The sequence below is a fragment of the Bubalus bubalis genome, chromosome 3 (assembly GCF_019923935.1).
Source record: "Bubalus bubalis isolate 160015118507 breed Murrah chromosome 3, NDDB_SH_1, whole genome shotgun sequence".
NCBI lineage: Eukaryota > Metazoa > Chordata > Mammalia > Artiodactyla > Bovidae > Bubalus > Bubalus bubalis.
The window spans coordinates 161,480,211-161,507,021 of record NC_059159.1 but is presented as its reverse complement, the minus strand read 5'-3'; the positions used below and the strand labels follow the sequence as shown (position 1 = coordinate 161,507,021).

At 46.6% G+C, this 26,811-nt stretch overlaps 1 protein-coding gene across 11 annotated transcripts in view; it reads right to left on the bottom strand.

Annotated features, from left to right (window-relative positions):
• PALM2AKAP2 (PALM2 and AKAP2 fusion) overlaps positions 1-26,811 on the bottom strand; it is a 515,120-nt gene that overhangs the window by 26,101 nt on the left and 462,208 nt on the right. For 10 of the 11 annotated variants that reach the window (XM_025279197.3, XM_045165161.1, XM_044940414.2 and 7 more), the window contains one exon: positions 6,106-8,512. In XM_025279197.3, the coding sequence (XP_025134982.2) occupies positions 6,106-8,512 (2,407 nt within the window). Of the gene's footprint in view, positions 1-6,105; positions 8,513-23,094; positions 23,118-26,811 lie in introns of those variants that run through there. The other variant, XM_044940422.2, reaches the window with a different exon arrangement.

Here is a 26,811-nt window from a genome sequence, read left to right as displayed (position 1 = left end):
AGGACAGCCCTCTCTTAGCTGGACCTGGGCAGGGGAATACTTCCATCAGTCACACACACAAGGTCTTCTACTCTGTGGAGGACTGGGGGCATCTCAAGTGAGACTCATACAAGGAGATCAAAGGAGTCAATCCTAAAGGAAATCAACCCTGAATATTCAGTGGAAGGACTGATGCTGAAGCTCCAATACTCTGGCCACCTGATGTGTACAGTCAACTCATTGGAAAAGACTCATGCTTGGAAACATTGAGAGCAGGAGAAGAGAGGGTGGCAGAGGATGAGACAGTTAGATAGCATCACCAACCCAATGGACATGAATTTGAGCAACTCCAGGAGATAGTGATGCACAGGGAAGCCTGGAGCACTGCAGTCTATAGGGTTGCAAAGAGACATGACTTCACAACTGAACAGCAACAAGTGAGACTCAACCTAATCCAGCTGTTTATCGTGGAACAAGGCCACCAAGCTCTGCTGTGTGAATACTGTGCTGATATAAATACTTTTTTCCACCTAGGACATTTTTTTTGTGACAGTGGAAGATAATGAAGGGAAAAGAAAAGTACCCAGTCCAAAAACTTTATAATAACATAATGTAATCACACATGCAATCTTAATTCAAACTGACCACAGAAGTCAAAAACCCTTGGAAATTTTATTTTTATAAGGTGTATAACTATTACATCTTTCCACATATTAAAAGACCTCAACAGACAAGTTATGGGACTCAATATTCATATCTTTGCCTTGACCGCTATCCAGAATGTCCTACTGGGCACTGACTTGGTAAATCAATTCAACACCAGGCATGAAAATGCAAACTAGTTCAAAAAACTATGCTAATCATCACCTAACTAACTGGGTTCTCTAGCCTGCCAAGAACTGGGAAGTGTAATCAGGATATCTAACAATAGACACAGGCCTAAAGAGAGAACTGTCTGTTGACACCCTTCCTATGAAAACACATTTTGAAAAGGTCTTGATTGTAACTTGAGTAAAATGTTTGGGTTTCCCTCCCAAACTCATTCCTCAAGGGTGTTTTACGGCAGTGTGGGGGTTGAGTACCTGCTGAAGAGCTTCCTTTATTCTCTAAGTACCAACCCACATCTTGGGAGCATAGCTTCTCTTATAACCCAGGGCACTCGTCAAAATGGTGGCAGGCCTTTAGACCTACGTAGAAAAGAAGCCCGTAGGACAGACTCGGGAGAGCGGAATGACTTTTAAAATCCATCAATTCCCGGATGAAGGCAGGATAGCTTTAGTGGTGTGGAGATAATCACCCCTTTGAAAAGTCCTCCCTGGCTTCCCACTGACCACAGGATAAAGTGTAAAATCTAAAACCTTTAGCGTGATTCACATAGCTCTTCACTGTCTGGCTCCAAATCAACTTTCTTTTGTTTTGTTTTCTATCTCTTCCTTTAACCCACCCGAACTTTATTTAAGCACCTCAAATGTGTTCTTCCTTTGGGGCCTCTCTAAGGGCCCTTCCTTGTGACTGGAACATCCTTTCCCTTTCCCTGAACAAAACTTCCACACCTTCAGTTCAAAGCTTAGATGATAGTTTCGAGAGAAAGGAAGACTTTGGTGACCCTCCCCATAAGGTGGTCTTCCTGGCCCCACACTAACACAGGTCTCCACGCTCCTCTGTGATGAAACAGCTATCTTTGTTGGCTGCTTCTATTACCGAACTAAGTTCCCTGATGGTGGGGACTTTATCTGCCTTTTTCATTTCTGTATGAACAAATGCCACACAAACTCTATTTAAACTCTTCTTCCTTTAAAAATCACATTAGAGGGACTTTCCTAGCAGTCCAGTGGTTAAGACTTCGACTTCCAATGCAGGGGGTGGGAGCTCCATCTCCGGTTGAGGAGCTAGATTCTATAGGCCTCATGGCCAACCCACCCCTGACCCGCAACACAGAAATGATATTGTAACAAATTCAAAAGACTTGAAAAATGGTCCATATTAAAAAAGAAAAAAAGCTTTAAATAAAAAAATTACATAAGAACCAAGGAGATTAAATTTCCATAAAATTTCTCCTAATAATTCGTCTTTGAAAATGATTACATACTTTTGAAAACAGAATCCCATCATCTTCCAGTCTCAAAAGGGAAGAGAACCAAATGCAATAACAAGTATCTTTTCAACACCCGGGGAAATATTTGGAAAGCACTTCTCTTTCCTTATCACATTTTGGCTCTCAGTGAATTTTCCTTGCCTTAAGATTTTAGGATTCCAACATGTCACCAGCCTAATTTCTACTATAGATGTTAAAAAGTGTATTTGTCATCACTTAATATCAAATTGTCACTATGAGTCATTCAATGGACTGGCTGAATCCCCTCTAATGGCATGAAACATAGAGTAGTAGAGTAGGGACTCAGCAACATCTCCATTCACAAAACCAAAACTGGAACCAACAGTTCTGATCCTCACCATGAATGGTCCAGTTTGGCGGCTCAGAGTGATGTGTCAGCCTCCTTCCTGATCACGAATTAAGAAGCTGGCTGGCCAAACAATAATCTAAACATTTCCAGGCATGGATAGAAAAAAATTGCCTTTTGCATTCAGTTTCTTTCAGTCCATGTTGTAATTCTGGGAAGTCCTGCCATCTTCTTTCAGGGCTCTAGAGATAAACATGAAGAAATGAGCTGCAAAGCAGGTCATTATCATGACTGTGCTCAGTGTGACAGACAGACCCAAGCAGACTGCAGGGATGACTGACCATTTACTAAAGGAGCAGGATCAACCCTGTGGGGATGGAATATGGGCGAGGAGATTAACATGAGCATAGGGGGAAGTATAAAGAAATCAATATGGGGCTGCAGGGGGCATACCTTAGGATTCTGTCTTGTTTAAAAGTCTGGTGGGAAGCCTGACAAACCACAGCAGGTCAGGAAAAGTGTTGAAATGTCTTAATTTTTGTTTGTGTGCTAGAAAAATATGGAAGCAAGATGGTAAGGGGTTCAGTTAAGAGGTGGAGAGGAAAAAACTGAAAATACCACTGAGCATATGCAATGTACAGAAGGTTCTAGGTAAGTGGAACAGCTGTAACTGATCAGAGCCATGGAATCTGCCTGCCATGTGAGCAGAAGTTGCTGAGGTGCCTGCAAAGACTTCCTCCATTAGTGAGACTGCAGGCTCTTATGGAGGTCCTTTACAATCACACCCTTGTGATGGTAGGCTCCCCAGACTGGGCTGAATTCAGTGGTACTAAACCTTTTCCCAGAATATCATATAGAATGCCCAACTGCATCTCTGTGCCAAGCCAGCCCACAAGAATTTGAAGTGAACTTGACAAGTAAGGACCTTTAGGGAAAGCCAGCAAGTCACCATTAAGCAGAGACCAAAAAAACCTCCCCTGAAAGTTTTCTGTGCCTCACTCACTCACTCACTCAGTTGCCTATTACCCTGTAACTTGAAGGAATTAAGAAACATATCAGGAGAGTCACCATGCTATTCCTCTTCCTGCTCCCTCCCCTTTCCTTCCTGAACAATTTAGTCCAAAAGCCATTAGGTGGAGCTGATTGAGACAGGTTTCTGCAAGGAGCGGGGGAGGAGCCACAGTGGCCCAGAGTGGTGTGTGGGAGCCAGAGCAAGGTAGGCAGGGAGACGAGTGACCCAATATAGGGTGCTGGGGTCCAAGATGGGTGAGGAACGTGCAGGGGACAGCAGTGGCTACCTAAAAAGTGACGCTGGAGTCGATGTTTGGTGAGGAAAACAGTAGATTGGTTTCACAGGGGGGAACTGATCAAATAACAAATAAATGAAGAATAATAGGAACCAGGTATCTTGTTGCCAAGGAGAAGGTTACAAATCTGCAAAGATAGAAAATGAACCATGTGGTATTAGATTAAAATTAAAGGTATCAGGGTTTTCAGTAGGTAGGTAGGTAGGTAGGTAAGATACACTTCTGACTATTGAGAGTGCCTGGGAGCAGTGCCTATCTAATAGCAGTGAGCACACCAAGCACCCAGATCTTGGTTTCTAAATACCAGTAAAAATACCACCATTCTCCACTAACAAGAACTAATGCTCTTTATCGAAAGGGCTGATTCCAGGGTTAGGAAAGTACAAGATGAGACTGAAACATTTTGCAGCACCAGAAAGTAAAGATATGCCCAAATAATGGAGACATGTCAAAAGGGCACTACAGTGAGCTTGAAAGGGCTCCTATGAACTATATTTGAGTAATTAAGGATAAAAATAACAACAGAAATGGATTATAACCTACTAAATATAACAGGAATCCACGAGATCATCTATTATAGAGAGGGATGAAGATCACATACAAAGCACCAAAGTATTTCCCCACAGAGTATTTGTTAATCACAAAAAGAAAAAGTAACTTTACGGTGTAGAAGCCTGGCAAACACTCCTTCAATCAAGCCATCAAAATCAGTATTAAGTGAAAAGAGTTAACATCTGCCTCTGTAATGGGGCAGACTGACGTGATACCCTACCTGATTGAATACTATGAGAGTCAGCATCCGTTCTGTGTTATTCCTACCCAAGATGCATAACCCGAACATAATCACCTGAAAATATCTGACAAACCCAAACTGAGGGACATTCTACAAAACTGGGGGTGATTGAGCATCATGCTGGCAGCTTACTCTTAAACATTTCTAAATAAAAACTATATTGGTACTTCACTAGGGGACTTTCCTTTAGCTTCGACATTGTTTTCAAATTTAAAGGTTAATAAGGAAAGAGTTAACTTGTGTCATTATAGATTTGATCTTGATTAAGGAATCAAGATGGGATTAAGGTCTGGAAGAAGAAGAAAAGGAGAAAGATAGTGCGAAGCCGTGTACAACTCTTGCAACCCTATGGACTGTAGTCTGCCAGCCTCCTCTGTCCCTGGGATTTTCCAAGCAAGAATACTGGAGTGGGTTGCCATTTCCTTCTCCAGGGGATCTTCCTGACCCAGGAATCGAACCCAGGTCTCAAGCATTGCAGGCAGATTCTTTATCGACTGAGCTACGTGGGAAGCCCAAGGTCTGAATAGACCTGGGAAGCCCAAGGTCTGAATAGACCAAGCTAAATACAGTAATTACACGGCAAGGCAACACTTCTGAAATTCTCTCCAGTGAAGGAATAGTTTTTCTGCCCTATCCATTATGGACCAATACTTTAAAAAAAAACACAAAATCCTACACTTGGATTTGAAGACAGTATAAATTGCTCCAAGAGTTTTCAAACTCTTTACCAATGTCTGGACTGATCTTAGCATGGACCAAGAATAGTCATAAATGAGCTCAGACCACACTTTGAGCAGCCCTTCTCTGTGGCAGGATGTGCGGTTCCCCAAGTAACATCATATCCAAATGGGAAATAAAAATTACTGGTCACACTGTTATCCATAATGGTAGCAACAATAGTTATCACTGAAATTCACATCAACCATCTATACAAAATATTCAAGATAGGGAACTGTCCAAGCAATGGGAGGAGATTAGAGGCTTGTCTTTTACATAGAGAACTCAACTTCTCCAAAAGGGTCACAGAACACAAATAGATATGATGACCCTGATTCCAAAGTAATTGCTTTATGGTGATTTAAGGAAAGACAAATCCCATTATACAGAAGATGGACAGAAACATCTTCTATGGGTCAATCTGCAATACCAACCCATAACTGTCATTGCTGGGAAGAGACTCAGCATCCAGAAGGGGTTAGGAGAAGACATTCCCAAACCAGATAAGCTTGATTTAACTGCAGATACAGAGGGTCAAGTTACTGATGTCAACACAGTCCACACGATGGCCGACTCTAGGTCGGCACCACATACAGCCTAGCTCAACCAAGAGAGAACAATAAACAGAGAACAACTCTCCATATTACAGGAAGGCCAGAGCAGAAGGACAAGAAAGGAGCCATTACACCTTCTGGGGAACGGCGAACACCATCCAGGCTCAAGGGTCTTCCAGAAGACACTCTGACATCCCCATTGTGTGCCTCTGAACACTGGGATCCCCGGACCAGTGTCTCCGTGACACTGAGATAGCCACGCACGGAGGTGGCTCCACACAGAACACTGTAAGCTGGAATCAACAACACTGATTTCTGCAGCAACTGTCTCTGGCCTGCGACACTTCACTTACCTGGAGCAGTTTTGTAGCACGACGCTCGGGAGGGCAGTGACGGGGCGTTCTTTGCCTTGGGGCTCTGGGTACTCTGCAAGACTTGTCTCTGCCGCTTCAGCTCCTCTTCCCTTTCCTGGGCTGCTCGGATCTCTTCTTCAATCATGGACAAAGTCCGCTGCTTTCTGGACCTCAGCTTGAAGGGCCCAACCATTACATCAGACTCTTGAGTGGCCAGGAGCGAGGCTGTGCTTCTTAACTCAGCCGCTTCCGAGTACTTGCTGAAGTAGCTCCCTTCCGGTCTGGTCTCCTCCATGTTTATTGGGCCACTGGGCTGTACCGCCGGCAGTGGCTGGGAGGGCCCCCTTTCCCTGAGTGCCCTGTCTTCAGTAGACAGAATCTTTGGCAATACATCCCTTTTCTCTTGAACAGGGGAGGACACCTGAGGTGGTTCAAACATGCTCTGAGGCTTCTCTGAGCTGGGAACCCCGGGGCCAGCTTTCTCTTGACTTACTTGAGGTCCCTGTTGTTCTGCTCCGCCCTTGGTGGTTTCAGACCCAGCTCTGTCTACTTGCTCGGCGATGGCTTGTTGAATGGCATTCTGCACCAGGAGACCAGCCTGATATTCCAAGGGGTCATCAACTGACGCAGAGTCTCCCAGTGTGGACAAAGGGGAATAGAAACCATGATCACTGAATGACTTGGAGACCCCTTCTCCTCGGCCCTCTGAGGGGTTGTCAGTCTGGGGAGTCTGGGGCAGAGAAAAATCGGCCAGTGAATTCTCCTGCAGGGCATTGGTTGTCTCATTGGAGGCCCCACTGTCACTGATATTGTCCATGCTGAAGTCATTGGACAGGGTCTCCAGGACAGTGGTATCCTGGGATCTCACCGACAGCTCATCCAAACCAGAGTCCAGCTCCTCTTGAGTCAAAGAGACATTGACTGACCTTGAAAACTGATCCAAGATCCCAGGGTCGTCATCCTTGACCACGGTGAGGACGGCCCGAGCGCTCGTGAACTCACCATCCTCTGCCCACAGTTTGGATAAGGGCCCGCGTTTAGAGGGCTCACTGTACGGCCCTTCCTTTCCCTGGGGAGCTGTGCTGCCCTGGCCCCCTCCTCCAGAAGACTGACTCTCTGGGGCACAGTGGGCTTTCTGCCCCTTGGCTGCTGAGGAGTCTTCAGGAGGTGCCCCGACAGAAGCTGGTCTGGAGATGGTCAGTGTCTTGTCTGAGTTGATGGACCCCAGAGGTTTGTAGAAGGGCTTGATGGAGAAGAGCCTGGGTGTACTCTGGCCCCTGGCCACTGTCTGCCTGGAATTCTCCATCTGCTGGAACTGTTTGCGTGCCGCAGAGAAGTCTATCTGCTCCGTGACGATGTCCTCCTTTGGGTGGTCAGTCACAGAGGGACGCTCCTGTGAGAGTGCAGGGGCCGTGCAGAGCTGCGGTGGGGGCTGCTGCTGCTGCTGCTGCTGTTGCATCAGCAGTTGCTCCTGCTGCGCCCTCCTCTCCTTGCGCTCCTTGTACTTTTTGTGCGACTCCAGATGTTCCTCATCCAGTTGCTCCTCGATGGTCTTCTCCTGCGGAGGGTTCCACCATTTCGCGGCGATACCAGGGTTCTTCTTCACAGCCTGACTCCGGATGAGTTCCCGCCTCTCCTTTTCCAGCTCCAGCATCTCTTCTGAAGGCCTCACTTTCCTGACACGGTACTGTTCTTTCTCACTCTCGTCGTCCTCAAAGAGCTTGGAGGGCTTCTTGTCCTCGTGGAAGGCACGCAGCTCGAACTTGGCTTCCTTCTTGAGCGTGGTGAGCGTCACCTCCCCGTCCCGGGAGGAGCATCGTGAGCTGGTGGAGGAGCTGGGGCTCACGGGCACCTGCAGGCTGTCCCCCAGTACGTCTCGGGGCTGCTCAGCGGGGTGGCCGTTGGCTCTTCTGCCCTCGGCCATGGTGTCAGAGTCGCTTTGATGGAGCTCCAGGTGCGGAGGAGCCTGTCTGCCAGCTGCCCTCTCGGTGACTTCCGGCTGGACAGCCTCGGGGGCGGGCGGGCTTGGGCTTCCGGCCAAGATGGCTGCTCCAGGCTCCGGGGAGGATGTGCCGTTGTAGGTTCCGTCCACAGCGGAATCACAGCAGTTGGCCTCCAGCACCTCGTCTAGATATCGGATCTCTCTGGCCACGTCATTATCCAGAGATTCGTGGTGATCAGCAAGGAGGCCATTGTGGGGGGTTGAGTAGAAAGGGGAGGGGTGGTCCATGGAATGTGGAGTCGAGGTGATTCCGGTAACACTCTTACATTCTGCAACAGAGACCTCAATTTCCATGTTCTTGTGATCTGGGGGAAGAGAGCTGGTGATAGATTCCAGGGCTTTGGCACTACAGTTGTCTGTCTCGTGTTTTAGCCGGGTATCATCCTCAGAAAGCTCGGGAGGCTTCTGGAATAAAGAGAAAACAGAAATCAGAGTTAGCGACGTCATTGCTTATGGATGTGAACCTCAGAGGAGCTGATAATTAACTGGAAGGAAAACTGAACAACAATGGCAGAATCTTTTGAATAAAGGTTTCTCTTCTAAAAAGGCCTTCATATATTCATTTTGTTACCGTAACAAGTACCTAAACTTTCTTAATTTTACAGATTCCATTTTGCTTACCTGGTGTCCATAAAATTTTCATTAAATGCTAGTTCCATTTTTACATTTAAAAGTAAATTGGGATTTGGATCATCTGATGACATTGCTCAAATAATTTCTCAAGTGGAAGAGATGAAGTATCAATTGTACCACAACTTTTCAAAATATTTCATGGCAGATTTTCTGCAGAAATGTTAAAGAACTATTTGTAATGTCCCCAGCTATAAAAAAGAAGGCCCTTTTGCAGGAACCAATCTTGAAAACATGATTCTCTGCCAGATGTAATGCAATTATTCTGTAGACAGGAAACTTTTAGGAAAATTTTTCCAAAATAAAATACTGGAAAACAGTAAATCTCTTCAATGGCCCCTTGAGAGCTACCGTATCCCACTGCATGGCTGAAATTGACCATGTGCATTATAAACGCAGAACCAAAGCCACTGACTCACACAGTTCTGTTCCCTGGAACAACATCAAAACAATGCTCCTTAGTTAAGGAGTGAATGTTGCTTTGAAAGGCTAGACCACAATACCTCCCATCTAGTTCCTAAAATGCTTTATATGTGACAGCTCCAATTTTGTGATTAAATAAGAAAACTGTATCTTTTTTAATGTTTTTAAATGCATCATATTTTTCATTAGTTATCTATTGCATGTCAGTTTATTTGGCATTAGTTAAGATTAATTTTCAAACTGTAGGATTGTATTTTTTCATACCAAAGGTCTCTGGTTTATCTCAGAAAATTCAGCGGTAAGTTGTGAGCTTAATTTGAATTCCCTCAAGTATTTCACTAATACTTTTGTCAGCTCTGTTTCACGTCTTAGGTCTAGAGGGTACCTGCTATTATGGATATAATACAGTGCAAATTGCAGTATTATATAATTTTTTATTTAAACATTATTAAAGACTTAGAACATACTATTAAAACACCACCTAGGATAATCGTCAGTGGATTAACTTCAGAATTCTTTCAAGAAAAGTGACAATTATGGATTTGCTCATAATATCTAGAAAAACATGGAAGCTCACGCGATATGCTCTGCACTGCTGTCAGAATGTTGAGAAACTCTCACCGGTCAACCATGAACTGGAAGGTTATCCACAAACTGAGGAGGGCTTCCTTCACTGTTTCCCACCTTCTTCTTTACAGTTAATCAATCAAATAATATGTATTCCTTCTTCAATAATAGACAATAATAATAAATATTCCTTCTTTGTCAAAACCTTCTGGTCTCAAAGGACCTTCCACTCTTGATCTGGTCTTTGTCAAAGTCTGATACTTAAGATTTATAATCTCTACTACCACACAATTGCACTCATCTCACATGCTAGTAAAGTAATGCTCAAAATTCTCCAAGCCAGGCTTCAGCAATATGTGAACTGTGAACTTCCTGATGTTCAAGCTGGTTTTAGAAAAGGCAGAGGAACCAGAGATCAAATTGCCAACATCCGCTGGATCATCGAAAAAGCAAGAGAGTTCCAGAAAAACATCTATTTCTGCTTTATTGACTATGCCAAAGCCTTTGACTGTGTGGATCACAATAAACTGTGGAAAATTCTGAAAGAGATGGGAATACCAGACCACCTGATCTGCCTCTTGAGAAATCTGTATGCAGATCAGGAAGCAACAGTTAGAACTGGACATGGAACAACAGACTGGTTCCAAATAGGAAAAGGAGTTCGTCAAGGCTGTATATTGTCACCCTGTTTATTTAACTTATATGCAGAGTACATCATGAGAAACGCTGGACTGGAAGAAACACAAGCTGGAATCAAGATTGCCGGGAGAAATATCAATCACCTCAGATATGCAGATGACACCACCCTTATGGCAGAAAGTGAAGAGGAACTCAAAAGCCTCTTGATGAAAGTGAAAGAGGAAGAGTGAAAAAGTTGGCTTAAAGCTCAACATTCAGAAAACAAAGATCATGGCATCCGGTCCCATCACTTCATGGGAAATAGATGGGGAAACAGTGGCTGACTTTATTTCTCTGGGCTCCAAAATCACTACAGATGGTGACTGCAGCCATGAAATTAAAAGATGCTTACTCCTTGGAAGCAAAGTTATGACCAACCTAGATAGCATATTCAAAAGCAGAGACATTGCTTTGCCAACAAAGGTCCGTCTAGTCAAGGCTATGGTTTTTCCAGTGGCCATGTATGGATGTGAGAGTTGGACTGTGAAGAAGGCTGAGTGCCAAAGAATTGATGCTTTTGAACTGTGGTGTTGGAGAAGACTCTTGAGAGTCCCTTGGACTGCAAGGAGATCCAACCAGTCCATTCTGAAGGAGATCAGCCCTGGGATTTCTTTGGAAGGAATGATGCTAAAGCTGAAACTCCAGTACTTTGGCCACCTCATGCAAAGAGTTGACTTATTGGAAAAGACTCTGATGCTGGGAGGGATTGGGGACAAGAGGAGAAGGGGACAACAGAGGATGAGATGGCTGGATGGCATCACTGACTTGATGGACGTGAGTCTTAGTGAACTCCGGGAGTTGGTGATGGACAGGGAGGCCTGGTGTGCTGTGATTCATGGGGTCGCAAAGAGTCGGACATGACTGAGCGACTGATCTGATCTGATCTTTATTTTATTTGGGACCACCGTTAACTAGTGGCTCTTTTATCTTAGCTCACTCACTCAGTCCTATCTGATTCTTTGTGACCCCATGGACTATAGCCCAGCAGGTTCCTCTGTCCATGAGATTCTCCAAGGCAAGAATACTGTAGTGGGTTGCCATTTCCTTCTACAGGAGATCATCCCAATCCAGAGATCAAACCTGTATCTCCTGTGTCTCCTGCATTAGCAGGCAGATGCTTTACCACTGAGCCACACTTTAGAATGAACTAAAAAGACATGACAAAGACAACTGCTACTGTCCTTTAAAGAACATTAATTAAACATTCTTCTGTTAAAGTGATTGTCAGTAACTTCTACGTCATTTAAGAATTACAGGAAATTTGAATGCGTGAAACTTATTGGCTGCCATTCAAACGTCAGGAAAACCTAGGTCAAAATTAGCCTGCTCCGTGGAAAGCTGAGCAACAAAAAGAGACACAGTACTGCTATGGTAAAAATCAGACTGCCATGACGCTCCCACCTGCGGCTTCATTTGGCCAACGATTCACTAATATTTTCATGGGAGTAAGTAGAGCTTTCCTTCTATCCCTTTGGCTTTGGGGAGGGAAAATAGGTAGGAAAATAATAGGAAGCTGCTGGGACTGAAATATGGTGAAAAATATTGCTCTACTGAAACAGAAAACACTTTACAATAGTTGACATGACAAGAAAAAGGGCACTGTGACATTGAAAGAAGCAGAAAGGCATGTAATTAATTCTATAGTTCAGTTAGTCATGGATTCATTCATTTAAAATGCAGGAGGCTTATTCTTTAGGGCCATGATGAAATTAGCAGCAACAATAAGTTCCAGGAGACAACACCCTTTTCTTAACAAAAACTGGATTTCCCATACTTCCTAGGAAGTCATAAATCTATTTTGGGGTTTACTTAGTCTGGTCAGGTGAAGTGAAACACTTGCCTGTATTAACCTCTTGTTGCTGATCACAGAGATTGGAGTAACTAAGCCTGTCCCCACAGCATCCCCAGGAACACTCCGTCAGCATCATCCCCTTCTCCTGGGTGCTTCATGGTTTTCACGTTGGATCATGAAGGAGCAGATGCTCTACAGCTTTTTTTTTTTTTTTTTTATAAAGAACTTTAAAAACTCTATCCTTTTTCCAAGGATATATTCTGAACTAGCAACAACTGTCCCAATTCAAAAGTTTAAATATCTTGAGAACATCATTTGACAGTACATTTTTGCAATATTAAAAACAAAACAAAACAGCTTTAGCCTTGACTTGGAAATAATGAGTCTCACCAGTTATATCTGAGATGTGGCAAACATTTTAAAAATGCTAATTACAGGCAAATTTGGAGTCTCAGTGTAATCTGAGGTGACTGCTTTCCAATACTGTCCACAAAAATCTAGACACTGTGGAGTGTAAACAGGAAAGAGGCTCTCCTTCCTGTTAGTTACACGAGGCCTCAGCTCCTTTCCACAAATTCAGAAAATTCTTCCTGAGACTTGATTCTATCTACCTCAGGGAGCAGAGTTCTAAACCCTAATCAGGGCAGAAGTCCTTAAAGAGATAAACAACTCTGCATTGCTGGCTTACAATTCTGCCTCAGAGTTCCTGAGTTTTTGTAAAGTTAGGGAACAATTATAACCAAAGAGCAAATTCCTGAGTTTTTGTAAAGTTAGGGAACAATTATAACCAAAGAGCAAATTCCTGAGTTCTGTCTCAGCAGGCAGAATTTACCTTTGTGCTGGATGGCCTGATGTGATCAAAGCCACCACGTCATTATACCAGGTGAGTGGAAGTGGCCTAGGAACCCCTCTGTGCAAGGATCTGGCAGGAGTCTGGGTTTGATGTCATTGCTGCTGCCGCTGCTGCTAAGCCACTTCAGTCGTGTCCGACTCTGTGCGACCCCATAGACGGCAGCCCACCAGGCTTCCCCCGTCCCTGGGATTCTCCAGGCAAGAACACTGGAGTGGGTTGATGCAATTAAACGATGTCATATTTAAACCAATAAATACTCACTGCTCCCTTTGAAGATAAGACCAGAATTTTCTCCATGCTTCAGATAAGGTTAGCCTGACTCCAAATTCAGATAAAATGAACATTCATTAAATGGACTGTTAAGCTTTTCTGAAATAGACTACGCATGTGTACCTGTGTGCTCAGTCACTCAGTTCTGACTCTTTTCGACCCCCATGGACTATAGCTTGCCAGGCTCCTCTGTCCATGGGATTCCTCAGGCAAGAATACTGGAGTGGGTTGCCATTTCTCCTCAGGGGATCTTCCCAACCCAAGGATCGAATTTCCCCAGGTGGAGGGGGACCGCCATCTCTAGGTGGAGACCTAACAATCTGGCATGTAATATCTGCCTGCCCTGCTGGCCTCCTGGTTTCCCAGAATAGCTAACAGCTGGTCAGGATGTCTACAATTTACTTTAAAATACTCAGGCAGACACAATATAATATAGCTGTGTGTGTGTTTTTCTGAAGTTAGCTTAAATTACATTCCAGGAGCAGACACCCTAATCTGGAACACATACGCCAAGAATGGTCAGCCAGGATCTAATCAGAAATCCCACGTTCCATAGGCACCTGCTCTCCTCCAGGAGTTTAGCGCTCTTTAACTCCCAAGGGCCCCTGCTGCTAAGTCATTTCAGTTGTGTTTAACTGTGTGTGACCCCACTGGAGAAGGCACTGGCACCCCACTCCAGTACTCTTGCCTGGAAAATCCCATGGACGGAGGGGCCTGGTAGGCTGCAGTCCATGGGGTCTCGAAAAGTCGGTCACGACTGAGCGGCTTCACTTTCACTTTTCACTTTCATGCATTGGAGAAGGAAATGGTAACCCACTCCAGTGTTCTTGCCTGGAGAATCCCAGGGACAGGGGAACCTGGTGGGCTGCCGTCTCTGGGGTCGCACAGAGTTGGATATGACTGAAGCGACCTAGCAGCAGCAGAAGACCCCATAGACGGCAGCCCACCAGGCTCCCCCGTCCCTGGGATTCTCCAGGCAAGAACACCGGAGTGGGTTGCCATTTCCTTCTCCAATGCATGAAAGTGAAAAGTGAAAGTGAAGCCGCTCAGTCGTGACCGACTTTTCGAGACCCCATGGACTGCAGCCTACCAGGCCCCTCCGTCCATGGGATTTTCCAGGCAAGAGTACTGGAGTGGGGTGCCAGTGCCTTCTCTGAAGGGCCCCTGAGGCTTGTGCTAATTGGCATAATTAAGGGGAAAATAAAAGGTTTAGATCAAGTGTACTATATATCCTTCTACTTCTCTGTATATTCATCCTATTAATTTTTGAGAGTTTGATATTGAAACTCCCAACTAATTTCCAGGTGGTGCTAGTGGTAAAGAACCCATCTGCCAATGCAGGAGACATAAGAGATGTAGGTTCCAAGATCCCCTGGAGGAGGGCGTGGCGACCCACTCCAGTGTCTTGCCTGGAGAATCCCGTGGACAGAAGAGCCTGGCGGGCTATAGTCCAGAGGGTAGCACACGACTGAAGCAACAATGCACGCGTGCACATAGTGGAACTATATGTAACCTTGTTCTGTATTTTCTAAGTCTCATATAAATGTGTTATCATACTTTCAAAATTTTAAAAAGTAAAAATTAAAAAAAAAAAAAAGAGGTTTAGAGAGATTGTCCCAGGATCCCCTGGCTAATAAATGGCACAGCCAGGACCTGAAGGAAGGTCAGTTCTTCTGAATTCTATCCCAGTACCTCAAAAGGTATTCTCCATGACTGGAAGCTTCCAAAATGACAAGGGAAGTCTTATGAAGGTGTATGGATCTGAAGATCATTTGCGTGGATTTCGGGCTGATGGTTTGCACACTTGAATCTCTAGAAGTCACAGTATACAACTTGGCTTCACCAGTCGAGGACCCCTTTCAAAACCAACCAGATGCCCTGGAGACCTAGTTTCAGTTCCTGTCTTCTGCTCTACCTGCAGGATAGAGTTGGGGATGCGGACCTCCTGCTCAGTCTGCGGATCTGGCCTCTGAGGCGAGTCCTCTGCTTCCTCTGATGCCATCCAGAGGCAAAATTTGAAATCCCACATCCCAGTCATGGCAGTGGACAAGGCTGCGACTTCTCCCCAGCACCAGTTAGCAGCACAGGTGAGGTGCTAGGAGCCATTTGATTTGCACAGAGGATACATCAGGACCCTGCGGCCTGCTCAGTTAGGCCACAGATGACTGTGTGCTCTTTCTTCCCAGGACACCTGGGCCTGTGGCTGGGGGCATCAGGCACGGAGAAACTTGTGAAGGCAATGCATTTTCCTTAACAGATCTGGCTGGGCCCAGGGGGATGCCAGAAAGGTGTCCTTTGCTACAAGGTCAAGTGAGAAGTAGATGCTTCTACTCACGTCCCAAGTCTGTTGTGCTTGTCACTTCTCTACCTCCCTACCCTACTCTTGAGCTTCCCTGGTGGCTCAGATGGTAAAGAACCCCCCTGCAATGCAGAAGACCTGGGTTCGATCCCTGGGTTGGGAAGATCCCCTGGAGAAGGGAGTGGCAACCCACTCTAATATTCTTGCCTAGAGAATCCCATGGACAGAGAATGCTATGGACAGAGGAGCCTGGCAGGCTACGGTCCATGGGGTCGCAAAGAGTTGGACACGACTGAGCAACTAACGCAACACTCTACTGTTAACGATGTCTGTCACCAGCTTCCCAGGCTCCTAGCCTAAATGCACTGTGTGACCCAAATTCATTCAAACGTCAGCCGCCTGCTGCACAAGCAGGGTTCTCTGCTCTGAATAACCCAGATTACTTCCTACTAAAGCCACGATATTTAAATTAGAAACACATTTCCCCAGGTAATAAGTGACCTGATCCTTTAATCTAGTTATTTTAAAGTTCCACCAAAAGTATGAACTCGTTCTTGGCCTAGGAAGAGGGGCACGGTACGAAGAAAAACTTCCTCATGGCTGTGAAACCAGAGGGCATCTGTTTCCCTTTCTTGTCCTGCCTCTCTTTCCTAAGTCGAGTTTTTAAGACACAGGGCACAACTGCTGTGTTCCATAGGCCATGAGTGGCTGTCGTTAATGGTTTATTCAGGACTCTATTTTCTGGCCAAAGTTTCCATCAGGACGGCAAATGGGAGGAGAGGGTGCGACCTGGCAGGGGGATATGCCCAGACACTGGGAAGATGTCCACCCGGGGCTGCTGAGGTTCATCAGCCTTGGAGGCATGGGGTGGAGCACCAGTCGGGAGGTCTGGGGGAGACAGACTGAAGCCCGAGGGAACCCAAGGAGCGTGGAAGGGGAGCACAGAGGCTGAAGAGGTAACAGTGGATCTCTGCGGCACATCCTGAGAAATTGTAGAGTGACAAGCCCTGTGCCGGGGCCTTGGGAGGACCCTAGGGCTCTGGAGTGCACCTCACGCTGCAGCAGGGAGCTTACGGCCTTGCAGAGACAGAGAGAGGACAGATTCACATAAAGACAGCAGAGACAACAAGTGGAGAGAGTGCTACAACAGTAACTAGAAGGAAACCGCCTGGTCTGTTCAAGGTGGCAGATGGGGCAGGCTGAGAAGAACGGATGAAGGAAGCTGGGAGCACCAGGGTTCCTCAGTAGCTGGCCTGCACCTCCTCTTCCACCCCCACCCCTACTAGAGAAGCCGCTGGGACTCTGAGTGGCCCCTTCCACCCACCCCTGTGAAGGTACAGAGAGTGGGAATGTCTGAGGATGGCTTGCTTCCTGGGTTGGGCTCCAGGCTTCTGGGCCAGGAAGTGGAGGGGCGCGACCCCGGAGTTAACCTGGACCGCATTCCAGTCCCAGGCAGAACTTCCTCTCCCCCCACCCCACCCCAGCAGAGCGTCTTCCGGCCTGTAACACCAAAGGCCGGTGTTGACCGTGGGAAGCCAGGAGGCGGGCCACTCCCCAAGGAGTCCAGAGACCCAGCTCCTGGCTGACAAGAGGCAGATCTAAGACCCCCAGCATTCCAGGGTACTTACAGCTAAATTTAGACTGGATGGGCTCAGGGATAATGACATGACCCCTAATAGAGAGGGCTAACACTAACTCTGCCTCTAGGGTTTTCTCCCCCCATCCCACCCTCCTCCACTGACCTCCTGCCATGAAGCCATTATGGCTAAATGTAACTCTGACAGTCCTAAAAAGAACTTTCTGTTCCTACAGGCTCAGCTTTTCTTTCTGAGAGCTTCTATGGTCTTGGTCAACTTAGCAATCACCCTCCTGCTATTCTCTCTGGCTCAGGTCTCAGGTCCAGGCTTGCAGATGACGGCATGAAAACACTTCTGGAACCCCCTTCCATTGGAAACAAGGCTGGGCGATGTCTTGACTCGATGGCAATCCTGATAAAGAAGTGGTCCCTTTGTAGTGTAAGGGGAATCTCCCCACGACTGCAGCCTGCCCTATTAATAGCATCCCCTTCACCCTGCTAAAAAGTCAGTGGCTCAGATGTCAGGCTGCACATCTGGAAGATGTTAAGGTGTGGTTTGATGAACACATTTACAGCTTGGGCTCTCTCTGAAAGAAACGAAAAAGTTTATGTGTGATGGGGGTGTGATGGGAGGAGGTGAGGAAAGAAGCTGTTGCCTCTTCTGCAGCAGCTAGTGAAAGGTTTATTTTCTTCAGTCACTTGGAGACCCATTCCCTACCAAAGGGATTGAGAAACACTGGGAAATTTCCCCTGAATGAGGCGAGATGACTTATTTCATCTCCAAGAAAGGCAAGTTTTGCTTCTTCCTTGATGGGATACACTCCAAGCTCTTTATCAAGGAGTCCTCAGATGCTCTTCCCACAGAAGACCCTTTTCACTATGAAGCTATCTCATAGAACAGTCCTCCACCTCCAGAATAAACCAAGGTCAAGGCCACAGAGGGAACTCTGGCTCCTGCAGCCTGAAATTTCTAGGGTAACTGATTCTGCTGAAAGCAAGTCCCTGGCTTCAGTCCTGTATAACTTAGCTGTGTCCTTCTTAGTTTTAAAATAGTTCAGGATCTTGGATTCAGGCCTGGCCAACCAGTAATGGCAGACAGCAAAAGCTGGGCTCCACCGTGGACCCGGCAAAAAATCCACAGTGTGAACGCAAAGCCAGGAGCAAACGGTGCCAGAGGCTTTTGAGATTAACTCTTTGTCCACAGATGAGTCCTGTACTTAGGAAGAGAGCTGATGCAGTTTTCTTCCCATAGCCCTGGGTCCCAAGCATATGGGGATACATGTTCCCCCGCAAAGCCTCAAGTCACTCTATGAATGTGCCACATTCTGCAATGGGGGCTTGTAGATTAAATAACAAGATAAACAGTCACCAGGACTGGTGGGCCACTTGGTTCTGATGTGGAAAAGGGGACACACACACACACACACACACTCAGGCATGCACAGGCACACACTCATGCACCATCTTCAAAGCATTATCTGGCAAAGAGGAGGTGTGTGCCTTTGCCCGCGCTGTATGTGTGGTGCGGAGCTCCTGCTCTGCCGGTTAGCATGAAAGCTGGGAGTCTGACAAGATTAGTAAGAAAAGAAGCAAGTCTCCTGTCCAATCCCGGCTGCCCACTCTCTCTCCAGCAGGAAAGGCGTCCACAGCACAGCACCGCAGTCCCTGCCCTGAGTGCCTCCTCCATAAAGACTCTGGCCTCATGAGGGAACCCTCTCCTTGCAGATCAGAAAGCAAAGGACAGTAAGTTAGGTCAGCAGACTCGGCTTACCCTGCCCAGAGTGCCCGCTTCACACGTCCCCGCTCAGAACTGCCTCTTTTTCCAGGCAGTTTCCTGCGCCCTGGCTCAAGCTGGACAAATTCCTTCTGAGTCTCCTGACAGAAGACTGTGAGGTCACGGCTGGCCCTCCCTCCGCTCCCTCAAAGGCCATTCACACAAAGAAGGACTTTAACCCCCTTCAAAGAGGCCCGGCCCCTCCCTAGCTGGCCCGAGCCTGGAGGGCAGCAGCCAGTCAGCCAGAGGCCGCGCTCGTCCACTCCCTGCGTCTGGGGCTGAGTGGGAAGGTGGGAGGCTAGTGATGCTCAAAGGAACCAGTTAGGGCTGTCTTCTTGGAAAGTTAGAGATGGGCCTTGGGCAGGCAGGGAATGAGTATCTCAGTGATGTTAAAGGCAGCCAAGCCAAAAAACAAAAAAACAAAAAAACTCACAGATCCTGAAGATCCAGGTAAACAGACTGCATCCAGTTAGAGGAACTTCTTAGGACAGCTTACGTATGTGTGTTTGAGAAGGAAATGGCAACCCACTCCAATATTCCTGCCTGGGAAATTCCATGGATGGAACCTCGTAAGCTACAGTCCATGGGGTCACAAAGAGTTGGATGACTGAGCAACTTCGCTTTAGGGTTCATATATGTGTGTATAAAACAATAAATGCTCACTGTAGAAAATTTGAAAAATAAAAGTCATTCATCTTCCCTCCACTCAGAGGAAGGGAGCTAATCATGCAGTCTCCTTTTAGAAATAGGTATTTCATAGAGTTGAGACCACACTACAGGCAATCTTGTAGCCAAATTTTTTTTTCACTTCACATTATCTCACAAGCACTTTCTATGTCCTTTAAGGATCAGGGTCTGATATATTTTCAGTGGTTACATTATATCCCATGTTGAAATGGGACAGAATTTGAAGACAGGGATGAGTGCTAAATTCATGGGATGTCTGGGGGGAGTGGTTTCCCCTTTCTCAGGGCTAACTAGTATCTTCTGCCACGAAGAAAAAAAGAAAAGATCCACGTGTGCCTTGGGGAGACACAACTGCCTCACCTACATCCCTCGCTCTTTCACCAGAGAAGCAGACCCTTACCACCACACACTCAGGCTCATGCTTCATTAATGACTGGTTCCCAGCACTGCCTCGGGGTAGACAAGTTTCCACTCACCTGGTCACCCAGAACCCTGGGTTAACCTGGGAAGTCTGGGGCATAATTTAGGGTTCTGGCTGACTGGAAAGTCAATCAGAATTCCAGGGCTATCAGGGCCATGCAGAATTCATTTTCTTCAGTTAAGATTTTAGAAGAGACAAAGAGCACAGAGATTCACAGTGAACTAAATAGAAAGAGGAGGACAGATATCAAGTATAGTCCTGTGGGGCCATCTATTTTGGGTCAGTTTGGGAGCAGTCACCCTGGTGAAGCAGCGAACGGTCAGCATCGCAGATCCCTGCGACTCTCCCGGGAACACAAGTCTGGGACGGAATCACCAGCGTGGATGAAGCCCGGGCAGTCTCTTTTGACAAGGAAGCTAAAGTGAAGTCGCTCAGTCGTGTCCGACTTTTTGCAACCCCATGGACTGTAGCCTATCAGGCTTCTCCGTCCATGGGATTTTCCAGGCAAGAATACTGGAGTGGGCTGCCATTTCCTTCTCCAGGGGATTTTCCTGACCCAGGGAACGAACCCGGGTCTCCCGCATTGTGGGCAGACCCTCTGAGCCACCAGGGAAGCTTAATGTTTAGTGTACTTTAACTGTTTACAACATCCACATGACATTTTTAATGAGCTGAATTTTATTTAGAAATATCCGGGAGTTTCTTGGTGACTGGGTGATACCCAAGTCTCCAGGGAGTGCTATGCTATGGAAACTCTGATGTTAGGCTGCCCTGCCCTTTGGAATAACTGAATGTTCTACTGTAGGGCCAAATGCATTTCAAGATGCTACTTAGGGTCTAAAGTAAAACGTGGAGAGGACATCCCATACCTAGAGTGCCACTGCTCTGCTCGGGAATGAGAGAGCAAGGCACGGGCCTCTGTGAAGAGGTGATTCCGAGCCAAGAGGCAGGAGTGGTACCCAGGACCCACTACATACTCATACCTGCCCCAGTGTACCCACGAGGTGTGTAAAAAATTGTTTTAAATCTTCCCTGTTGGCAAAAGAGGAAATCACATGTGCTCTTGCAGCCTCAAGAGCAAGTGGGCTTCAGCGGTTGTGATGTGCAGGCTTGGTTGCTCCAGGGCATGTGGAATCTTCCTGGACCAGGGATTAAACCCATATCCCCTGCACTGGCAGGCGGATTCTCAACCATTGTACCACCACGGAGTACCGCGTGTGCTCTTAAAGTGCTAGTACCTAAGTTACAGATACATTCTTGACTGGAGTCTGAGATGTCATGGTTTATCACACAAACACACAGATATACATGCACATTGTCATGAGTTGAATTGGGTTCCCTCAAACCAAACTTCGTAAGTTGAAGTCTTAACATGCAGGACCTCAAAATGTGACCTTATTTGGAGATAAACGTCTTTACAGAGATCATCAACTCAAGTGATGTCATTCAGGTGGGCCTTAATCCAGTGTGACTAGTGTCCTTATAAAAAGAGGAGCTTTAGACACAGAGGCACACCCAAGAAAGAATATGAAGCGGCCAGGAGAGAAGACAGGGGTCTGTCAACCAACAAGAGGGGTTTGAATAAGCCTTGCCTGTGGCTCTCGAAGAAGCCACCTCCGCTGACACCTTGGTTTGACATGTCTTGTCTCCAAACTGTGCAACAATAAATTTCTGTTGCTTCAGCTGCCCACTTCATGGTCTGCTGTCACAACAGGTCCAGCAAAGCAATACCCGTGCTCACACGTATGTGCACCTGTGCACACACATACGCACATGCATCACTCATATTTGTACACACCACATACCCCTCCCTCTGGCTGCAAAAATATGGTGAAATTAGGAAAAATGCTCTGTTGCAAGATGCTCCAGAAAAAATGGTTTGTTCTCAGAGGCAAAGGGAGAAATGAAGTCGGCAAGCTAGATGGAGACCACAAAAGTACAAACGCAGTCACCTGAGTTGTTGGCAGGGGATGATTCAAGAGGCAGCGAGGTGGGCGGGGGAGGGTCATCTCCCGATGGGAAGGGACAGAGCAGAATCCAGCAGTATCTACACTTCGAGGCTACATGTCCATCCTCCTCCCTCGCATCACAGACTTCACGTTTGGGGGTGGTTTTCTGAGTTTATGAAAACAAACTGTGCACCGCCAGTTTAATTCTCCAGCTGCTGTAGCCTGATCTGTTTTAGTCTCTGAGGTGCCCTGCACTGGGAGCAAGGAATCGCTTTGGAAACTTGGTCCTGCTTGGCTGGGAAGGTCATCAATCTACTGCGATCGTCACCCAGCGAAGGTCTACCGCCCGCCTCCTGGGGGCCGCCCTGGGTCACACATGCTCACATAATTTCTCTCTACCCTCCTTTGACCAGCTGCAAGGTGGAGATCCTCACCCATTCCACCAAGGGGCGGGCCTCAGCCTCAGGAGCCACGCCCCCCCCCAGGGTCACACAGCTGGTTGGGAACAGAGATCTGGCTGGAATCCACAAATCCCACCCATGAGGCAGGGCTCTGTCCCCTGGAAGGCACCCGTGGCAGTTCAGGATGGAGCAGACTCAGCAAGTACGCTAAGAATCAAAGGGGAAGAATTAAAAAGCGAATTGCTGGCAATAACAGACTGCCTTTGAAACCACGTGCCTGCTTCTCCATGACCCTAGGAAGACCAGGCTTTTCTTCTGGGTCTGTTTTCTGCTCTGTAAAATAAAGGAGCCAAGCTAGATGAACCCCTCCAACTGCATCTCCTTTCTGCCCCTAACCTCTCTTGTTCTGTGATACTGGCATGGCCCCTGGACAGAGATGAAGCCCAGGATCGTTCTGAGCCTGGTGACCATGTGGGCAGAGTCAAGACAAAGCCAGATAGCAGATGGGGGCAGCTGCTTCCTTTGAAACTGCTCGAAACCTTTGCCAAGAGATTTCAAGGATTCCGGGAAGGAACTCCGCTCTGTCTCTGACATTCCCCTGGTCAGAACTTTATCTCTTTAGTTGATGGAGTTTATTCTGCTAAATAGAGCCATCCCATTTATGTACCTTCAGTGTGATAGAATGTTCCAAATGGACTTGCTGAGATGCAGCAGACAATGGAGGGAGAGGCTGGCTTCAAATGGTCCTACCCAGCCTGCTGCCTGGAACTGTAAAATAGGGAGGGATGAGGTCAGCATGGGGTAGGCACCCTCTTCACGGTGCAGAGAAGATGGAAGTTGGCAGCTTTTCAAATTGCTCCGAGACCTAATTCAAGCAACACGCTGAAGGAAGCTTGGGTCTCAGCTTCCTCAGATGTCAGCTGGGGCATCTCCACATGTCCTTTCTAAATGGCCATGGCCACCTCCTCCTTTCTGGGCTGCTGCCCTCCCCCACTTCAGGGGGGTGCCTCCTTCCAGTCCCACCTCCAAAAGGTGCCACATCTCAGCATGGAGCCAAGGGGTTTAGAGGAATTTGCACTTAGACATAAATTTGATGGGAATACTTACAATTTAAAATAGGAGCTTGTTTACCCAGAAGAATCTCTAATTGGCTTGAAGTGTAGGGAACTAAGGGGCTTCCCAGGAGGCCCTGCTAAAAGAATCCACCTGCCAATGCAGGAGATGCGGGTTCTAGCCTGGCCCTGGGTTGGGAAGATTCCCCTGGAGGAGGAAATGGCAATCCACTCCAGTATTCTTGTCTGGGAAATCCCATGGACAGAGGAGCTAGCTGGTGGGCTACAGTTGATGGGGGTCGCAGAGTCAGAGACGAACTTAGCTATTAAAAAACAACAACAAATGCAGGTTCATTCCTGGGTTGGGAAGACCCCCTGGAGGAGGAAATGGCAATCCACTCCAGCATACTTGCCGGGATAATCCCACGGACAGAAGAGCCTGGCTGGTTACAGTCCAAAGGGTCGTAGAGTTGGACACAACTGAGCAACTGAGCACAGGCACACGGGAAGCTAACATAACCAGACCTTAATTTATCGAGAGAAAAGGGGTGATACGGGAACAGAACAGTAACTTCCCTTAAAAGGCTGCAGGAAATCTAGACTCAGTGGCACCTCCTCAGTGTTCAGGACCCTGAAAGCCACAGAGCAGGGGGTGTGGGAGAACACACGAGAATGTACAGACCATCCAGCTATGTTATGTACCATGATCGCATTTATTCCTGGAAGAAATATTAGTCTACAGAAAAAGGAATCGCTCACCGACTTCCATGCCCTTCGACTTTCCACTGCACCCTCTAACCTGCCTCCAATACAGATCAAAAAGAAGGCTTTCGAATGGAGGAGAATCTGGAATCGAAATATATGGTATGCTTCATTCCACAACCAGAGGAAGCTAGTGGTGACCATGTATGGGAAAGGGGCTGAAAAGTCTAGAAGGCCAATACAGTACCCCTAAGCTGGGAACCTCATTTCTGCCCTGAGTCTGTTTTGGGTCCCTCCATCAAGGATCATAGATTCAAAAGGTCCCTCTGTTAGCTCCTTCAGACACTGTACCCTTATCTCCTGCAGGAATATTGGTGCCATTATGGTGCATCTTGGAGAGCAAAGCTTTAGGAGAAATGTATCAACTGCAATTTTGTCTAGAAAAGTAAAAACCTGCTGGCAGTGAAAATGTGTGGTCATTAAAATCAGCACCTGAAAACTGCAATTTGCTGAACTGATGGAATGCTGGTCAAACTTTAGAAAGGATAGTTCCAAAAGTGCCTGGCAACCTGGAATGACGCTATATTAATATATTGTGTAGAGAGGGGTACAAAGTTCTGGTTAAGAATGGGCTTTGGTATCTAACATGCCTGGGCCTCTCTCTGTAAAAAAGGATACAAAACTACTGCTACCTTAGGGAGTGGACATGAAGTACGATGACCGCTAGGGGGTTTGTCCTACAATAAAAGGACTCAGTGAATGGTGGCTAAAATAGAAATAAACTGAGAAAATAGTTACAACATGTCACAAGAGTTCAATATTCATGATTTATAAAGAATCTGCACAAACCATAGGTAAAAGACTAACAACCCAAGCACAAAAAATGGACAAAAGACATGGAAAATAGCTGACACACAAAAAATATATACATTATTCTTAGAAAAAGATTCCTAATCCCACTCATATAAAAGAAAAGCTAAACTATGAGATAAATTTTTCACCAAGAAAATTAGTTACGAAGATCATGGCATCCGGTCCCATTACTTCATGGGAAATAGATGGGGAAACAGTGGAAACAGTGTCAGACTTTATTTTTCTGGGCTCCAAAATCACTACAGATGGTGACTGCAGCCATGAAATTAAAAGACGCTTACTCCTTGGAAGCAAAGTTATGACCAACCTAGATAGCATATTCAAAATCAGAGACATTACTTTGCCAACAAAGGTTCGTCTAGTCAAGGCTATGGTTTTTCCTGTGGTCATGTATGGATGTGAGAGTTGGACTGTGAAGAAGGCTGAGCGCTGAAGAATTGATGCTTTTGAACTGTGGTGTTGGAGAAGACTCTTGAGAGTCCCTTGGACTGCAAGGAGATCCAACTGGTCCAATCTGAAGGAGATTAGCCCTGGGATTTCTTTGGAAGGAATGATGCTAAAGCTGAAACTCCAGTACTTTGGCCACCTCATGCGAGGAGTTGACTCATTGGAAAAGACTCTGATGCTGGGAGGGATTGGGGGCAAGAGGAGAAGGGGACGACAGAGGATGAGATGGCTGAATGGCATCACTGACTCGATGGACGTGAGTCTGAGTGAACTCCGGGAGTTGGTGATGGACAGGGAGGCCTGGTGTGCTGCGATTCATGGGGTCGCAAAGAGTCGGACACGACTGAGCGACTGATCTGATCTGATCTGAAGGGAGGAAAAAGGTACCCTCGTCCAATCCCATGAAGTTGAACGGCAATTTGGCATATGCATCCAGCTTTAAAATATGCAATGTTCTTCACCCAGTAATTCTACTTTCAAGAATTTATACTCAGGTATAGTGGCATGTGTATAAAATGACCTCTATCCAAAGATCTTCAATGCAACACTTCTTGCAATAATCAGTTCAGTTCAGTTCAGTTGCTCAGTCGTGTCTGACTCTTTGCGACCCCATGAATCGCAGCATGCCAGGCCTCCCTGTCCATCACCAACTCCCAGAGTTCACCCAAACTCACATCCATCAAGTCAGTGATGCCATCCAGCCATCTCATCCTCTGTCGTCCCCTTCTCCTCCTGCTCCCAAGCCCTCCCAGCATCAGAGTCTTTTCCAATGAGTCAACTCTTCGCATGAGGTGGCCAAATAAAAGACTACAAGTTAGAGGCCTGGACTATTCATAAAATGGAATATTATATGCAACCTTTAAGAGTACAGCTCCCAGCTCTCTGAGAATTGGTATCAAACAATTTCAAAGATCTACTGTTAAGTGGCAAGTGGTACAGGACAGTGTATATGCCAGGCTACTTTAGTTGTTAACAAAAAATGAAGGTGAATATATAATCTTATACATATTTGTATTAGTTTCTAGGTGTATATAATGTGTATGTAATAGATGTGTGTATGTGTGTTAGTCACTCATCGGTGTCCAACTCTTTGCAATCCCATGGACTGTAGCCCACCAGGCTCCTCTATGCATGGAATTCTCTAGGCAAGAATACTGGAGTGGGTTGCTATTCCCTTCTCCAGGGCTGCTGCTGCTGCTGCTAAGTCGATTCAGTTGTGCCCGACTCTGTGCGACTCCATAGACGGGAGCCCACCAGGCTTCCCCGTCCCTGGGATTCTCCAGGCAAGAACACTGGAGTCAGTTGCCATT